This window comes from Salvelinus alpinus, chromosome 38, assembly GCF_045679555.1.
Source record: "Salvelinus alpinus chromosome 38, SLU_Salpinus.1, whole genome shotgun sequence".
In the NCBI taxonomy this organism is placed as follows: Eukaryota; Metazoa; Chordata; class Actinopteri; order Salmoniformes; family Salmonidae; genus Salvelinus; species Salvelinus alpinus.
In genome coordinates, this window is record NC_092123.1 from 5,598,776 (window position 1) to 5,618,731 (window position 19,956).

The 19,956-nt window shown below is 45.7% G+C and overlaps 1 protein-coding gene across 4 annotated transcripts in view; it reads right to left on the reverse strand.

Annotated features, from left to right (window-relative positions):
* Positions 1-19,956, reverse strand: part of LOC139566448 (nck-associated protein 5-like) — a 166,438-nt gene that overhangs the window by 116,358 nt on the left and 30,124 nt on the right. For 2 of the 4 annotated variants that reach the window (XM_071387624.1, XM_071387627.1), the window contains exon 3: positions 15,504-15,577. In XM_071387624.1, coding sequence (XP_071243725.1) covers positions 15,504-15,577 — 74 coding nt within the window. Of the gene's footprint in view, positions 1-2,782; positions 3,217-15,503; positions 15,578-19,956 lie in introns of those variants that run through there. The other 2 variants (XM_071387626.1, XM_071387625.1) reach the window with 1 other exon arrangement.

The following is a 19,956-nucleotide window of genomic DNA, read 5'->3' on the forward strand; positions in this document are numbered from 1 at the left end:
GATGCGAGTGATCGTCAGCAGCAGTAGAGACTGTCTAAACAGAGCCAGGGGTTAGAGAGGGGAGAGGAACTCAGGCCTCACACTCAGAGGCCTCACACACCATTACTGCTTTATGGGCGCCTCTGGGTCTCCCACTGTGTGTGTGTGTTTGCGTGCGTGTGTGTGTGTGTGTGCGTGCGGTCTTGTTCATGCTCATTTAAGTGTGTGTTTGCATGTGTGCGAGTGTGTCCAACCCCAGTGCTGGACAGCACAGAGCGGGAGATAGACTGGCCTCTGGGGAATTGGGTCCTCTTCCCAAATGAAACGAGTCTGGCTGCAAATGAGGTGGAAATGCTCCCATGCTGGGACACACTGGGGCTGGCCATTGAACAGGAGAACATTCCTCAGTAATTCATTTTGACCTGAACCCAATATGCTAGCTGGGTCGATGAATGGAAGAGGGGAAGGAGGGGAGAGAGGGGGAGGAGAGGGAAGAGAGGGAGAGAGAGGGAAGAGAGGGCAGTAACCGGTTGCAGAGAGGGCAGTAAAGCATCATATTTGATGAGGGGATGGCAGTAACCGGTTGTGATCCCTGTATGCTTACTGGCAGCGGCTTGTCTGTCAACAATCTGACTGTCCATGTAGACATTTGGATTACATGCAAAGTGGTTGGCAGGACATTGTGAGAGGATAATATGTTGTGCCACCATACCACTGGTTGGACTAGCATGACAACTTCTACAGTACTTCCACTAAAAGATCAACTTTCAACATTCATATGGTTTCACCTGAAAGTATACTCTTAGTGGGATTATAACAAACAGGACATTTACACAACCAATCCAGTGAATCCACAATACATTTGTCACACAAGAACAGACTTTAAACTGGCTCCATATAGCGTAGGTCACACAGTACAGTTAATGACAGACATTAACATCAAACGCTGTACGGGAGTAGAATAGGAGGAAGAAAGATCATGTCACTCAGAAAATGTTTTCATTCATCCATCGCGGGGACACATGCAGCATGATGCTTTTAATTCCATCAAATCACATCTCTCCACTTCGCAATCCTCTTAAACTAATCCCCAGGTATGTTTCAGAGGCCGCTGGCCTCAAACTGGACAGCACCAGCAACGCATCTGCCCAGTGTGAACACTTTCACTTGACCAGAAGCTGGCCCAGGCTGCCTGTAAAGTATCACTGCCTTGGAGGCATCTCAGCCTGTACCTTAACTGTTGTACTGCCTTGGGGGCAACTTACCCTGAACCATATAGCATTATAGTGAATCATTATAGGCAATCATAGCCTCCCTTGTGATTAATAAATCTGTTGTTAAAGATTAACAGAGTAAAACTGCAACGCTATTACATAGTCGAACCGCAACGCAAGTGTGTTTGTTTGAGACAGAATAACACAGTTTGACAAGGAGAAAATAAACCAACAAACATGTTGTCATCTCCTAAGGTCCTGTGTTGTCATGTTGATGTGTTTCTGTCGCCTCGTTGTTTACTCCGATAATCACCGAGACAGAAATAGGAGCCGTCGCTCAAGTCAGTGGTGTTTGAGTGACAGCTAAGGCTTCTGTTGATAAGGGTGTGCATGCAGTACAGTCCTCCCGTATACGGTGACTGCTGTGGGGCTGAAATATGTAGCTAGCTAGCTCTCCCCTCACCAGTCATGGAGGAATAGGGGTAGTGGTCTACGGGAGCCCCACAGCTGTACAATGGAGCTGGCCACATCCATCCATCCATCCACAACGCAGGCGCAGGCGCAGGCGCAGGCGCAGGCGCACACGCACACGCACACGCACACGCACACGCACACGCACACACACACACACACACACACACACACACACACACACACACACACACACACACAGGGGGAGAGCCAGGAGCACCCAAGCCAAAGCAGTAATGATGTGCACACACACAGTCCCAGCAAGGGAGCACAATCCATACCCCAGTTTCTATGGCAGGATTAGACTCACTCCTGGGGGAAACATATTAATCTTTAATATGGCTAAGAGGGGACGAAATACATTCCAAAACACACACACACACACACCTCCCAGACTAACTTGTTGTACCTCTCCTTGAACGATTGGGCACATATTCCCTCCGTTATCAATCAATCAGACTTAAAGCCGCTTACAGGGCCGGCCCCCGTGCCGTTGCCACTAGCAACAGGGCACACAATTGCTTTCCTTTTCGCTGCACTGGCTAATAAAGGGATCCTGCAAATCAGGATCATCTCCTGTAAGTAGCCTCATTCCCGAAATAAGAAATGTAGCTAACGCTAGGCTACACGCTCATCGGAACCAGTTGGACAAACACAGCTCACAGCAAGCTGACCACGATTTAAAGAGGCACAACTGGTCTACTATGATAACGCTACAATCAACAACACATACGCAACAAGGGAGCAAGTACACTGCATTTAACTTTGACGCTCCTTGCAACTTAAAGGACACATCTGGCTGAAATTCAGGGCAGCCTGAAATGACAACAGAAAGAAAACACAACACCTTTAAGCCCAACATAATAACCTACGATTATTGGTCGCGTAGAAGCCTATGCACCTGATACAGAAGCTTGATGCCCCCAGTCCACAAAATCAGAGAAAACATACTGCTGAAGGCCCATGTCTTAAAGGGACATTTCCTGTCTTAAAGGGACATCTCCACTCTTAAAGGGACATCTCCACTCTTAAAGGGACATCTCCACCCTTAAAGGGACATCTCCTGTCTTAAAGGGAAAAGAGTGGTGGTGTTATGAGCGTCTAGGTGTTCTCCTTACCATGCCTGAGGTGATGCATCCTGGTGTTCTGTCTTCAGCTGACACACATGGTAATCCTGCTGCACTGCACAGCAGCTGCTGCAAGCCACTGATCCCACCCACGATAAAGTTTACATCCACAATGCAGCCCTCTGCTCGGTGTGACAACTGCGCAGAACAGCAATCGCCCTCTCTCTCTCTGAGCCTCTCTCTTTCTATTGCACTCCCTCTTTCTCTCTCTCTCTGACTTGCTCTACACACAATCTCTGCCTGTCCTCACTCTCACACACTGTGTGTGTTTCTATCACTCTGCCTCTCTCGTTCTCTCTCTCTCTCTCCCTCTGACAACATGCACACTGCTGCCTCAACGCTGTTTCTCACTTTCTCCTCTGTCTCTCTCCCTCTCTGCTCCTCTCTCGCTCCCACTCGCGTTACATACTCTGCCGCTCTCACACAGTCTCTCTCTCTCTCTCTCTCTTTTTCTCTCTGTCTCACTCTTGAGGTCCCTCCTCTTTCTGTGCCTCAGCGCTTTTCTCCTGCTCAAGCTACAGGACGTTTAACATGTGTTGGGGGGTGGGGGGTGTAGGGAGGGGTGAGATGGCTGCTGGCTCTGAAGGTGGCACTTTCCTCTGGGGAGATGAAGGGAGATGAATGGGGGTGAGGAGAGATGGGGAAGGGGTGGGTGACAGCAGTGAGGGGGGAGGGGGAGGGGGGGTTCAGGGACGTGAGTGGAGATCGGCTTGAGATGTTTCTGACTGAGCTCTTTTCAGAGAGAGAGAGAGAGAGAGAGAGAGAGAGAGAGAGGGAGGCCTGGCTGCCTGGGACAAACTCCAGCCCATCTGCCGCAATCACAATCAGTCTCAGCTGAATGGCTGTGACAAACCAAATCCCCGAGCCTCTCGATCAGGACGCCTACGAGGGTAGAGGGGGGAGAAATGGGTGAGAAGTGGAGAGGAAGGGGGAGGGGACCCCTCTCCATTGTCTCCCCCCTCCACTGTGAAAAGGGGGCAGACACTGGAGGGGTGAAAGGGAAATTGAAAGGGTCCCGGCAGGCGAAAGCAGTCCTTGTTAAAATAAAGAGGAAGAGAAAGGAAGAGCTACTCCCAGCCTAGCCAATCACGGTCCCTTTGCCCAACATTCACTAGTCACTAATGTCGCTAAATGAACAATTACTCTAAACACATGAGCAATTAGTAGCACCACAACCAAAGGGGACAGAAGCGGATGCCTCCTAGCTAAATTTATGACAAGTGAAAGTTGCAGTTGGGTGAAAAATAAACATGCACATACCACTGCATTTTGGGTCAGAGAAAGTTAGGAGTTAATTAGATGGGGCTAAAACTAGAAACGTGCACATTGCAGTGAGAATATGCATGATCTGAAAGCCAACATTTGAACCGCTTAGAGGACGCAACATCAGCTGGAAAGTTGGTGTAGTGATTGTAAAATCTTGGCGTGTCGAGACTACACATTTTCATTACTGGATCGTTGTGTCCCATAAAATTGACAGTGAGAAACCTATTCATCATAATAACAGGGAAGATTGACGACGGCTAATTATACTGAATATGACCGAAGTGTCATGAATCAAGCTTTATTGCATTTATCATAAGTTGCAGATGTGTCATACACACTGACACACTGACACACACACACACACACACAATCTGAATATGTGGTGAGGGTCTAATTTGATTTCTAGAGCAGGTGGTCATCAATTTGGTCCCATTGTTCTGTTTGGATAAAAAAAAGATAAATGGACTCAGAAGTCAACAGGAACGGATACATAATCAAGAAATATTGAGGAGTCGCCCCACGTTAATTCAATAAACTGCATGCCCCCAAACATTGAGCGATGGCCATGTCTACAACGGGATCCAAAATGGACACACAGAAACACAGCTTGTCTGTAGTGAGACAGAAACCAGCAGACCAAGCCAAGTCATTCATAGCAGAGTCCGATCCCCCGAAACAGGAAGCTCTGTTTGTTTGGACTTCCACCACATGGACATTGTATTAGAAGAGTACCAACATGTCCAGGGGTGAGTTAGTGTGGTGTGTGTGTGTGTGTGTGTGTGTGTGTGTGTGTGTGTTCACCCCCTTAATCTTCAGGGCCTCAAACACTATTTACCACATCTTATTGGCTCAGACATACACAACTTCCAAGCATTTCTATACATGTCTGAATGTCTGAACACTAAATGAGGTACGCTAAAGTCTAAATACCCTTTTGAAGCTACCTCAGAAGTGTTTATAGCATTTTTTTAGTTGTCAACAGACCACCCCCTTGGGCTGTTTGCATGTTGAGACGAGCGGTGGGAATGCCATAGTGTAGACATCGACGTTTATTTACCCAAACCACACACAGGCTATCCCGCTCGGGCTACACTGCTCTCAACCACCGCCCGGGACAGCAGTATGACTATGCAAATCTTCTGAGCTGTGATCGTCCACTTTGGAAAACTGCAAACTGGAACAGCCATTTAACATTTTGTTGGGGGCCAGATTGAATGTGTAACATGATGAGTGCGATCTGTGATAATGTGCCTCTGTCATGTTCCATTAAGCAAGGGAATGGGTTGGCGTGATATGTTGGGGGTGCAGGTTTGTCTGTGGCACCCTTCCTAGCCTGACTGTGCTACTCAAGCGAATGGGGGTAGGTAGCCCAAGATGTACTCTCAAGGAGCCTACCGTTGCTCCTCAACTCTGATGACGTCCATGACAAACACAAACAACGGATCCACAGCCCTGTGTCAACATCAGATTAAAAAGCTCCAAACAAGACAAGACATGTCATGATGCATCATGTAAGCTTTCCTTGTGGTTGTTACGGTTATATCTGGTTCTCTCTTATCGTATCAGATATAGGTTGATTGTATGTGGAAATTATTGGCCAAAAGATGGATTCACAGTAGATGTATTTGGCCAAACAACAATATTGTGTCTATGTCATGTACATCTATTTCTACATGCAAATAGAGAGGGAACATGGTGAAAGTGAAGTGAGTGACAGCTTTCTCTCTGTTTAGACAGTGAGCTATTGAATGGGAGCAGGCGTGATTTGGATGAGGACATATGGATGCTGCTTTAGGACACTAAAAAGCATGACTGGCCGGGTGGAAGGTCACGTGCCCTGTCTGAAAAGCTGCTGTGTCGAGGGAACAGAAATATATAATCTTCCTTGGCCTTGGATTAAAACAATGCAGATTAGTTTTTGTTCCCTCTTTCTGCCAATTCCTCCTTTTTCCCTTCATCTCCTCCTTCTTGCACTCTGTCCATGTGTCTGCGTGTATGGTTGGGATTACTTGTGGTCTTATCTTATGTAATGAAAGTGTTTTTCATTCCATACTAAATCTCCATTGACCTTCCTTTGGGTATCTGTGTCAACATTTTATGTAGAATGCTGTCCGTTGATCAGCCAAGTGGCCAAAGCTGGTCTCACCTGGCCTTACCCTTAGCAGATGGTGTGCGTCTTTGTTTGTCTGTGACCCCTCCACACCTTGGAGGACTCAGGGACTCAGGGTAGCAGGGAGGTGGGGTGGGGAGCAGGGGAGAATGGGTACACTGCTGGAGATCTATGGAGGATCGTCTCTAAGGCTATGAGGACCGGCAAGTCGTGCATCTGCAGCCCCTCCTGAATGGACATTAGTCAGGACATCTGCTAATCAATAAACTATTTATCATCTTTAGAGAGGAATTATCCCTCCAAATTTGAGTGAAGCGGGAGGTCTGGCAGTTGGTTTTGATAGATTATCGGTCCATTTGGAAATATCTTTGTTTGGATGTATTTCTCTTTGGGTGTAAAGGTAGTGGAAAGCAACTCTTTATCGTTTTCTAACGTTCAGCTACTTGGAATAAATGCATACTGTATTCCCATAGCTGTCCTTCATTTGTCTGTGTGCGTCCTTGCCTGATCAGGACATTACCACTACTCACTAGTACTGGATTATGCTTAGATGGTGAATTATAGCAACCAGAGCAGAGTGCTCATTTACCAGTTTAGCTTTCAAATGGGATTTCATCCATAGAAAATGGACTTATTTTCCTTCTGAATTCCCTCTCATTTATTTGGGCAATAATCCCTCCCTTCATGAAATTGCAGCGTCTCAGTTGAATACCCTAATGCAGCATTATGATCATCAAAAACAGTTCATAGTTTAGTATAATATTAAATACGTCTTTATCGAGTTCCATTTTGGGCGCAGACTGAGAGACACTTTAATTGAAAGCGAGCCCGTGTGTGTGTGTGTGTGTGTGTGTGTGTGTGTGTGTGTGTGTGTGTGTGTGTGTGTGTGTGTGTGTGTGTGTGTGTGTGTGTGTGTGTGTGTGTGTGTGTGTGTGTGTGTGTGTGTGTGTGTGTGTGTGTGTGTGTGTGTGTGTTTGTTCATGTTTATGTTTGTGTGTGTTCATCCACTATTATGATAGCACGCCAACGGAGGAGGCTTTTCCTACGCTGATGTTAACGGCTTGTGACTGTGGCTGTGCGGCTCACTGATGTTACTACAAGGCATGTCTCAACCTCAAAGACGCCTCTGTGCCTCCACCGCCGCTGTAATCCTGTGTGGAAGTATGCGGCCCTCTCTCCCTCTCTCCCTCTCTCCCTCTCTCCCTCTCTCCCTCTCCAGATGATGAGGATAGGGCCAAGCCTTCCCTTGGTATGCCCCACAACGCAACGACACCCCCCCCAAGGCTCTGTTCTGCAGCCGTCGCACTTGGGTGAAGGCCATGCATTTGACAACTGTAATTGGATAAGTTGACCAGACTAACGCTTTAATTTGATAATGCTAAGCCCCCCACCAGAGACCTAATACGGTCAATTGTGTATTGATGTGCCCTCCTGTGAGTGAGAGATTTAGCCTAATTCATTGATTAGAGGTCAGTTCCACCCATGATAGTTGGAGATAAATTAATCCATTGGTTTTCTATAGAAATGTTCTGCAGAGAGATGCAGAGAGATGAATGTTTGCATTTGACGGGATTCGGTTAAATATGTTTATTTTAGTAATCAGTGGTTTTAGTAATCAGTGTTTATGTTATTATCGAGCTCTTACATGTGTGTTCTGATGAAAATAGTGTACTTTGAGCTACTCAAGAGTAAATTCTGAACAGGGAACTGAACAATGCTTGAGGAAATATGCACCATGTGCTTTTAGCCGGTACATTCCATCTTTTATTAGCATAAAGCTAACTTTAGCTTAGTCTAAGCTTAGTCTTAGCTTAGTCTTAGCTTAGCCTTAGCTTAGCTGCTTAGCTTAGTCTTTAATCAGAGTACCGTGGAGAGCTGTGCTCACTGTTGTGCGTCTTCTTGGTCAATACTGCACTGTACTATCTATCAATTGAAGATGAACTCGTATAAATAGACCAGGTGATGAAAACACTTCAAGCCTGACACTGTTGTTGACCCGTAACACAAGTCAGCCATGACTGCCACAGTACATTATATGGATCTCCAACCACTAACATCAACCCAGTCTGGTCCTGTGTTGTTTATGTCTGTGGCTACTGTAAGATAGCCTGGTGCAACCAACCGGAAACGCCACATTCACCAGTGATCACAATCGAACGCCGCGTTCAGTCTGGTTTAACCAGGCTTAACTGTAGGCTAAATGTAAGAGCCCTGTGGGTCTCCCGTGATTTATCAGAATGGCCAGGCCTGGCTAAAAACATGCATCAGTTTTATGGCGCTTATGAGAGGAAGAGGTTAATCGAACGGGTTAATGAAGCTTTTTATTGATACGTTCTCAAGGTCGCGTCGTCTTAACTCGCCGTAATATCTCCGTGCTATTGTACAGTGGAGAAGGAAAGCACTTAGGCTAGTGACTGAAATGTTATGCCGGTCCTTTATCCACTCACCACCCCCACCATTCAGACCACATACTACCACAGTAGCGTCTTTGTGGGCCATGCATATCTCTTTATGATATACTCAAGGTCAATCAGAAGCTAAGTGGTCATCTACAGTGGCGGCCATTTTGAATTTGAAAGCATCCTGTTACTTAAGATGAGTGTTTGTGTGCTTGTGTTCAATTCTTACATGACCGAGGTCAATGGTAGGCTATACAAAGAAGGGCTCTGTAAAATCTGTTCTAACCTCAGGGGTCTTTCCTGGTTAAATAGGTTGAATAAATAAACAACATTATACAACAGTATAATAGAGGGACTTTTGTTGTGCTGCTTACAGTACTGTAGGTCCATTGAGTGGGCAGTATTAGGACTGTTCTTGTGGGAAATCAGATCCGGTGAAGAAGAGTGGTCACTGTGGCGTTGTGTAATTACTAATGAACACTGGTATTTACCCAACCAACCCGATGGCTTCCACATCATTAATCTCATGATGCCTGCCATGCTAACTATGGCACCACATACACACATCACAGCGTTTGAGCCGCTATGTTGTTCTATTTTGAGCAAAATGGGTGGCATCTACAGTTGTGATGTTTTGAGTCTTTGTCAGTACAGTATATTAGGTGAGTGATTATTTCCTGAGATGTTTTGAGTGGAGTTCCCTGGCTTTATTCTCAAGGTAAGCTAGTAGGCTAAACAATGTTTTTGCTCTTTTGTACGTATTCACCAAAGCATGCAGTTGTTTTGACTGACACGGTCGCTTTTAACCGTTTGGAGGAACATCTTTGTATTGAGATGTGTGGCGAGATAGAGGAGGTGCAGGTCTGGCGCAGGATGCTTCTGGAAGTCACAGTGGCTGCATCTGTGCTGTTCGCCTCCAGCCAAATACCAGACTGACTCAGTCAACATGTATTGGGTTTGGGTGCTATTAATGATTTAAACCATGCTGTATGATTTCAGTGCTGATTTTGTTTTACATTATTTATTGCTTTTTAACATTGTATATGCTGTAGATTTTGTGGTCCTTTTTAGCTCATGTGGTAGAGCATGGTGCTTGTGACGCCAGGGTAGTGAGTTCGATTCCTGGGACCACCTATACTTAAAATGTATGCACGCATGACTGTAAGTCGCTTTGGATAAAAGAGTGTGCTAAATGGCATATATTATTAAATGTTATTATATATATATTATTTTGTGGCAGCATAGTAATCATTGGTTAACCTACTGGTCACAGATCAGTTTGTGCTGTCTGGTCAATTTGGCATGCCAATGACCATAGGAATCGGCTATACAGGACTGATCTGGGACCAGGCAAATCATTGTCCTGTTTAGAGTAGTAAAGAATATGGTGTTTAATCCAAACCTACATCCCCCGCATGTCATGCTCCCCCCTAGCCATAGCCCTTGATGATGACGCTCAGTTCCATTGCATTACACAGAAGTGTAACGACTCATGGTGTAATCATAACAACATACAGGAACTCAAGTCCTTCTGCTCACCCGATCTAGAATAGTCACTCCTGTGTACGTTCCCCCTCAAGCAGACACCAAGACGGCCATCAAGGAACTTCACTGGACGATATGCAAACTGGAAACCATACATCCTGAAACTGCATTTATTGTAGCTGGGGATTTTAACATAGCAAATTTGAGAACAAGTCTCCCTAAATTCTTGCAGCATATTGATTGGACAACGTGCATGCGCAATAACCTCGACCACTGCTACTCTAACTTCTGCATGCATACAAAGCCCTACCACGCCCTCCATTCGGCAAATCCGACCACGACGCCATCTTGCTCCTTCCGTCTTATAGGCAGAAACTCAAACAGGGTATACCCGTGACGAGAACCATTCATCGCTGGTCCAACCAATCGTAAGCCACGCTTCAAGATTGTTTTGATCACATGGACTGGAATATGTTCCGGTCAGCCTCAGAGAAAAACATCGACCTTTACGCTGACACGGTGAGTACGTTTATAAAGAAGTGCATTGGAGATGTTGTACCCACTGTGACCATTTAAACCTACCCTAACCAGACGGCAGCATTCGTGCAAAACTGAAAGCGCGATCCACTGCATTTAATCATGGAAAGGTGTCTGGGAATATGTCTGAATATTAACAGTGTAGCTATTCCCTCTGCGAGGCAATAAAACAAGCGAAATGCCAGTACAGGGACAAGGTGGAATTGCAATTCAACGGCTCAGACACGAGATGTATGTGGCAGGGTCTACAGGAAATCACGGACTATAAAAAGAAATCCAACCACGTCACTGACACAGACGTTTTGCTTCTAGACAAACTAAACACCTTCTTTGCCCGCTTTGAGGATAATACAGTGCCAACATCGCGGCCCGGTAACAAGGACTGCACCCCCCTTCCGTGGCTGATGTGAGTAAAACATCATAAACATGTTAACCCTCGCAAGGCTGCTGGCCCAGACGGCATCCCTAGCCGCGTCCTCAAAGCATGCGCAGACCTGCTGGCTGGTGTGTTTAAGGATATATTAAATCGCTCCCTATCCCAGTCTGTTGTCCCAACATGATTCAAAATAGCTACCATTATTCCTGTACCCAAGAATGCAAAGATAACTGAACTAAATGACTACCGCCTCGTAGCACTCACTTCTGTCATCATGAAGTGCTTTGAGATACTGGTCAAGGATCATATCACCTCCACCTTACCGGCTACCCTAGACCAACTTCAGTTTGCATACCGCCCCAACAGGTCCACAGACGACGCAATCGGCATCACACTGCACACTGCCCTATCCCATTTGGACAAAAGGAATACCTATGTAAGAATGCTGTTCATTGACTACAGCTCAGCATTCAACACCATAGTACCCTCCAAGCTCATCATCAAGCTGGTGGTCCTGGGTCTCAACCCCGCCCTGTGCAATTGGGTCCTGGACTTCCTGACGGGCCGCCCCTAGGTGGTGAAGGTAGGAAACAACATCTCCACTTCGCTGACCCTCAACACTGGGGTCCCACAAGGGTGCGTGCTCAGCCCCCTCCTGTACTCCCTGTTCACCCATGACTGCGTGGCCATGCACACCTTCAACTCTATCATCAAGTTTGCAGACGACACAACAGTAGTGGGCTTGATTACCAACAACGACGAGACGGCCTACAGTGAGGAGGTGAGGGCACTCAGAGTGTGGTGTCAGGAAAACAACCTTTCACTCAACATCAACAAAACAAAGGAGATGATTTTGGACTTCAGGAAAGAGCAGAGGGAGCACCCCCCTATCCACATTGAAGGGACAGCAGTGGAGAAGGTGGAAAGTTTTAAGTTCCTCAGCATACACATCACAGACAAACTGAAATGGTCCACTCACACAGACAGCGTGGTGAAGAAGGCGCAACAGCGCCTCTTCAACCTCAGGATGCTGAAGAAATTTGGTTTGTCACCCAAAACCCTGACAAACTTTTACAGATGCACAATCGAGAGCATCCTTTTGGGCTGTATCACAGCCTGATACGGCAACTGCACCGCCCTCAACTGCAAGGCTCTCCAGAGGGTGGTGTGGTCTGCACAATGCATCACCGGGGGTAAACTACCTGCCCTCCATTTACCTACAGCACCCGATGTCACAGGAAGGCCAAAAAGATCATCAAGGACATCAACCACCCGAACCACTGCCTGTTCACATCGCTACCATCCAGAAGGCGAGGTCGGTACAGGTGCATCAAAGCTGGGACCGAGAGACTGAAAAACAGCTTCTATCTCAAGACCATCAGACTGCAAAACAGCAGTCACTAACTCAGAGAGGCTGCTGCCTACATTGTGATCCAATCACTGGCCACTTTAATAAATGGATCACTATTCACTTTATACAATGAACTCCAAATAATGCCACTTTAATAATGTTTACATATCTTACATTATTCATATCACATGTATATACTGTATTTTATACCATCTATAGCACCTTGCCTATGCAGCTCGGCCATCGCTCATCCATATACTTACATGTACATATTCTCATTCACCCCTTTAGATTTGTGTGTATTAGGTAGTTGTTGGGAATTGTTAGATTACTTGTTAGATATTACTGCACTGTCGGAACTAGAAGCCCAAGCATTTCGCTACACTATTAACATCTGCTAACAATGTGTATGTGACAAATAAAATTTGATTTGAAGTGTCATTGTACGAAGGAATCTTCTGTAACGGGGAGTTTTGTTTAAGAGCCGTGACGCTCGGTCTGAACATGAACACGCATCGCTTACGTTACGGTTTTGTAAGCATAAGGACCTTACCTTTCATATTGGCGATAAATCATTTGACACACACCTTTATGGGGTTAGTGTTCCCACACGGCCATATCTCCAGGTTACAGCTCGTGTTTACGGAAACCAACCGGAAGACCAAGGGACAACCTTAGCTATCTACATCTAGCATGTTCTGATCGCCTGTGTGGAACGGAAGAAGGCCACCAGAAATGTGTTGTCACAAAATACTGTCGGCTGCAACTGTGATAAGGCCGGTTAAAACAGTGTAGAGTTTAGATTTTACAGTGTAGATTTTGCTTTTGTGAAATGATTTTGATGTGATATCAAAGTAGAGGGATTTATGTTTCTAGAACCATAATGCAATTGAGAATCGATTCACGTTTAGATGGAGTATTTGGCTGTCTTGTCTGCCAGAGCCAGTCTACCTCTGAAAATAACATATAAGGTCCTTGGATCTTAATGAAATAATGAGCGATGCCGCGGCAGTACCCCACTGTGGTTTTGTTGTGCTCCTCCGGCCAGTGTTGCTGTGTGTGTGTGTGTGTGTGTGTGTGTGTGTGTGTGTGTGTGTGTGTGTGTGTGTGTGTGTGTGTGTGTGTGTGTGTGTGTGTGTGTGTGTGTGTGTGTGTGTGTGTGTGTGTGTGTGTGTGTGTGTGTGTGTGTGTGTGTGTGTGTGATGGAGAGTGTTGTGGAAAGTGTGTGATACAAGAGTGGATACAAGGAGGACTATATTATGGAACAGATGGGTTTTACATATGATGAGAACACTGGCAAAAGCTGTGATTTTGGAGTGAGCTTTCTTGTATTCATTGGCAGACATTTTCATATATATTAAAAAGAGTTTGATTTGGGATCTGTTTGTAGCCTGCAATTACAATACATAGCAATGGCGAAATTGTGGTGTAGATATTGGGGGGGTTGAACAGTAGAAAGGGGTCCGGGGCTCCTCCCCCAGAATTTCTTTTGACATTTTAAAACGCATTTCCTGCAATTCATACACAGTTTGACATGACTTATTATGCCTCTCTTCCGGAGTATTTTGAGGGGTATATGGAGGGGTATTTTGAGGGGTATATGGAGGGGTATTTTGAAAACACAGTACAAGTGGAAGTATAAGTGGAATAGAGCATCAAATCAAATCAAAGTTTATTGGTCGCATACACAGTTTAGCAGATGTTATAGAGGGTGCAGCGAAATGCTTGTGTTACTAGCTCCTAACAATGTAGTAAAAATATCAAACAAAGGGCATTTACAGTATGGCACGTAATATTGAAACCAGGTACAATATCCTACGTCTGTTTAATACTACCTTATAATGTGATAGACTGTATAAATAAATGTTCGCATTGGGTCAGTAGGACACAGAAATAACAAGCACGCAATTAGTGAAATCCAATTCGTTCTCTCTCCATCTTCTTCATGGATTGATTGCCTCCATATTCCCAGGAAAAAAAGGAGGAATACAATGTAAGTCCTCTTGATAATGTAGCCGTAAGACACAGCGTAATAAGGGGAAGGAGTGTCTTTATCAGTCCTGAGTTTCTGCTCCGGCCCAACAAAAGAATGTGTGGAGCCATTTATCACTGTCACTAACACTATCGAGCAACATCCGAAGAAAAATGCCACAATCCCTAGGATCTGGTCTGTCAGGTCTGTCAGCGTAGCTGTCTATTCCAAGGAGGTTTATTACCATGAATTTGAATATTGTAATCATACGTAAGTCAGTTTTAAGTATTTGTAGGTAAGTGATTATCTATATGAGCTACTGGAAGAAAATGTTGAATAGACTAAGTTATCATTATCGAATTAGAATATCATTCAGTTTTGCGTGCAGAAAAAAATTACGCAAACACACAAATTAAAAATCCTGAGCAAAACTAAACAATGATCACTAAAACCTTAGGGTCAGCCACCCTTGCTATTGCCCCCACTGTCCCCAATGTCCCTCCAGGTCTAAGCAAGTTCGTGGATTCCCAACAGCCCCTAGTGAGAAGACCCCAACCGCTCCTATGGCCCAGTCCACACAATAACAACCAAGCCCCTCTAAACCTGTTATTAGGTCACTTTCCTGGTCAAAAGAGTAAGGGTCTCCTCTTCTAAATTAGTGTGAGTGAGACTGTGGACAAGACAATCATTCTTTTACACTCCACTTCCTTACCCTTCTATTGAAAGCCGGCCTGCCGTAGCAAAGGCCCTGGTCAGCGGTCAACCTCTAACCCCCACCATCCACCCTGGGTCCACTCAGAGGCCCCTCTCCCAGGCCTCCCTGCTCGCTCAAGGGGAAAATTGTTCCTGGATGGGGGGAAACCAGCTCTTTTGACATGGAGAGTCAAGGGTCTAAGGATAGGTTTGAGGGCCAAGGTCATGAGTTTGGCCTCTCCACATCCCCATTGTCTCCATGAGAAATGTCCCCAGCCAAACCCAAAACTGAAATGGACTGAACGTACATCTTTGTCTTTCCTCACCTTTAGCACCCTTGTCCTCACCATCACTTCACAGTAGTATTTTCTCACCAAGACTGCACACAAAGCATTGTGTCAGCTTCCCAAACTAAACAACATTGTTCGGCTGGTTCTCATTGAGAATAGATTGCGTTCAGCTGTTGATATTTATTGGCAAATAGCAGCAGCTGTCACAACGCAGATCGAGGATCCTCCCTTACCTTCGGACATTCCTCCGCTCTTCTTCCAGCTGTTTGAGTAGCTCCTCGATGCACTTGTTGGCATCCATGTACCCCTGTAAACAACAGATGGAGATGAGTGTCAAAGATGGATTCCAAAGATGGATTCCATGGATGAAAAATATCAGTAATATCAAGAACAGCCCAACAATCCTACACTACCTCGATTATTATGAAGTTCAGGGGTCGGTTTCCCAGTTTAAGCCTAGTCCTGAAGTAAAAAAATATATATATATATTTCAATGGAGATTCTCTTGTATTTATCAACAGCAGTGGTAAACCACAAAAAAAGGAAACAAGACCATACAGAAGCCTACATGGAGTATGAAAAAACAGACCAAAACCATATTGTGTATTTGTCCAGCCGGTGCCTTGTTAACACACACTGCTCTTCCAAGTGTGAAGAGGAACACTGAGGCAGAACTGGACTGTGTTTCAAAAAAGGTGTGATTCCTTCATAGGGTCAATACTTTTTGGTGTGTTCTTTTCAGGGAGTTAGGGAAGAGTGTAACTCCAGAAGCACCGCTGGGTAACTTCGCCTGGCTGGCCCTGAGTGCAGGCGGCCAGCTGTGTAGTGTCAAGAGGGAATACCTTCACACACACATACTTCACACTCCACACACACACACTCCCAAAGTGTGCTATTGAATTACAGCATGGGCCAAATGAGCAGAGACCCGGGAACAGTATGGAAAAACAGATGTTCAGCTTATTTGACTTTGCTCTAATGATGTGCTCGTCTATGCCATGCCTGTATAGTGAGTATAAGACATTAGTGGAGAAGAAATTGGCCACCTAGCCATAATATTCCACCCAGCTGTTCTTTGGAGGAGCAGACAGTGACTGTGTCAGTGGTTGGCTACATAGGAACAACCAGTAGTGGCTTACTTATCCTTCGGTAGTGGTTGTGGCTAACTTGAATTAATTATTGGTATTGGTGATGCCTCTCTTGGGTAAAGCGTTATCTCACGGCCACAGACGCCCTCCATTGATTTTTAGACCGCCGTCATGTGCTGTTCACGTATAATTGAATCATGGGGAATTCCATGGGGATGACCCAGCTGAGTATCGTTTAGACTCGTCCCATGAGCATATTTTTCGTGCTAGACAGACTTAATAGTGAAAATATGATGGTACAGACTGTATACATTATATGGTATAGCCTACATTGAGGAACACTGTAATGTTCTTTCTTAAGCTGGAAATAGAGAGAAACCCTTATCGTCAGACAGTAGCTCTTAAGAGCCTTCTTCTCAGAAGATAACCGTATGTCTGGCACCAGCGCAATTATCACACTTCAGGACTGACCTGAGGCTAGCCACAGCAGGTGCCCACCGTCTCCAGTATGCCCCCGTGCCAACTGAAGATGGCACAAGCCCAGACCTCCAGCCAAAGTCACCAGTCAAGGGCATACTAGGTGACCAATGATCATCAAGGGCACGGACAGAGGCCAGAAGAACATGGCGATGGCCAGGTGACAACGTGTTATTTTGTCGTTCGTACGAAAGGATATCCAAATAACCTGATGAAATCATCTTATTTTCACTTTCTTCATCATTTGCTTGTGACCTATAAGAAAAACGGTTAAATGCACATACATGTACTTACTTGTCCTCATATCTGAACTGAATATTTCAAAGTGTTGGTGCTGTTTATCAGTGGTGTCCCCAAGGCCATCTGGAAGTCATAAGGTGCCACTACACCCAGCAGAGATGCCAGTCACACTAAACCCACTGAGTGTCATTAGGACCAAATGATGTTGCCTCCCGAGTGGTGCAGTGGTCTAAGGCACTGTAGTGCTTGAAGCGTCACTACAGTTCCGGGTTCGAGCCGGCCGGCTTCCAGGTTAAGCGACTCAGGGTTGCTTACTGTATCAGAGTGATAGGATAGGAACATGGGAGAATGATGTGAGTAGCGTCCAAATCCTGCATGAACAAGTTCACGTACAGGTTTAGTTAACAAAAGTTGCTAAACATCAACTATAGTGCATCTAGCTCTATCAATTTAGAACGGAAAGAAGTTGTCATACAGAGGAATAGTCAGGAGAAAATATCTGTTGTTAGAGACCATTAGCCACATAGTCTCGTAGATCCAAATCCTAACTTGAGATCCCCAATGATTTAAGCAAAAGTCCACGTTAAGCAGATCTCAAGTTAGGATTCAGCCCGATAATGATTTTCCCTGTCTCTCAGAGAGATCTACCCATCACCAGAGTGCCATGTCTCCAAAAAGATTTACACCCCACATCAAACGTTAAGCGCAGCTAGCTAAGTCTCTGTTGTCATCGCGGAAACCTCTGCTAATGATAGGGTACTGGCGTAATCCTCCGCATACATGAAGGCATGCAAAGAATGTGCAATGGCCTGTCGTAATGTCAAATGGAGGGTATGTAAACCGACGATTTACGGCCTCGTATATGTTCTGCGAAGCACGCTGCCGTGTATTACATTACGTCTTTGGTGGGGCATTACTCCTGACGTTTTTACTGTGTGTGCGAAAGCTGCAGGGTTCCCACGGGGGCCCGCGCGCCTACATTGGGAGAGAGACAATCATGAACCTTTGCCTCAAACTTTATCGAATGCATATTCCGCCAAGTACACTTGGAGTGCAATACAGACCAAACAATTCCTTGAGGTGGTTGAAGTGTCTAAATAGCACTAAAGCTCATAAGGACAGAATATCACCTTGACAGAAACCGCCGCTATATCATTGGGAGGTTGTAAAACAGTGCCCGGTGCGGTGTGCAGACTAGTCAAACTCCTCTGCAGCAGTGTCAAAACTATACCTTCTCTGTCTATACAAACCCCTAGTCAACAGTCTTGTGAGACTTATACGTGAAGTGTCTGCAGGTCCCATGGTTACCAAATCCTACCAGGCAGAAACCAAAGGAAGTTGTTTATAGAGGGTCTAAAAGTCATACGAGCTCACTAACAGGCGATAAAATGTCTTGAAGTAAGTTAGCGATGATGGGGAGCGATCGTGAACTGTCTTATCCAATGCAATCATCTGCAAATGTGTCTGATTTCCCCGTATACAGTCCGTTCCTCTGGTTCTCTTTGTAGGATGGACACAAGACAAAGAATGAACCAGCATCCAAATTCTGCATCCAATTTCAACTTCAGTGTAGGAGTCAAGGGGAGAAACAGAGCACTGGGATTTGTTGAGCTGGAGTTGGCTGGCGTAGGCATACACTTTCACACTGTAGTTTCCTTTGTGTGTTTGTTCATGTTTCTGGTCTATGGCAGCCGATGGCAGTTCCTGTTTACTCTGTATGTGAGAGGGGTTGATAAGAAGGCTAGAGCTGTTGAGGGAGAGGGCTTCCCTCACTGGGCATGCTGTGAGGCCCATATCCTGCAGCCCTCCAACCGATCATGTGCCTCCTAATCTTTAGGAAATTTTAAAATGAGCTTTGTCCCCCACTGCTGCGGCACTCGGAAACTCGGCCAAAAAAGCTTTGCTTTACGCCAGACACACATGCTCACGTGCACGTATGCGCACCCACATGCAAATGTGTTTAAAAGAAACGGTCCAAGAATTTCAGTAATAAAACATTAGATTCATTATTCATCCATGAGAGCGTCTCGCCCTCCCTCTCCCCCTCTCTCGCTCTCTCTCTGGCAGATCCACACATACTGAAAGGCTGTAAAGGGTGGAATCATATCCCCGTCAACATATGAGTTCCTTTAGGTCTTGGCTGAGAAAAACTCAAACCCAGCTACAGCCCTGACCCAGTTGCAGTATGGGGTCAGTATGTGTTTCAGGCTTCCTTTAAAGTCCTAGCTATCTATAATGTGATTTCCTCCCAACCCCACCTCGGCAGGGTTGTAGATCTGAGACCCAGGCAGCAGGCGAGTGAGAGAGATAAGAAAGCCTGAAGCTGCCCGGTGGCCTCTGGGAGTGATACCTGTCAGAACAGTCAAAGCCAAGGTCAGGACCTATCTCAACCCCAACCGCCAGCCCCCTCCTCCCCACCTCTCTGGCCGTAAGGCAGGCCGAGACCCGATGACATGGCAGAGTGGCCTAGGGACCCCCTTTAGCCAACTGGAAATCTGCTCTATGTGAGACGTTCAAGGGGAGATGGAATGTGGAATTCCCGACTGGCTTATGGCAGTCAAAGGTTATGCCTATAGAACGTAACACTTCTTTCTGAGGGAATTTTTATGGCTAGTTGGGAATGAATGATACTACAAACTTTCCTGGGTGTCGACACGTTAGAGCTCATATGACTGAGAAGACTACCTCTCGCGCACCTCATGACTATGACAGCCCTCTGCACTAAAGCCTAGGCACTGAACCGGGGAGTGAACCCAAGTCTTTATGTCTCAGGCAGAGTTAGGCATCAGACCGGCGGTTACACAGATATTGAAACTGCTCATTGTATCCGTCCTCAGCCCTGGCTTGAATCAATTAATGTTATCAGAGGCTTATCTGTAAA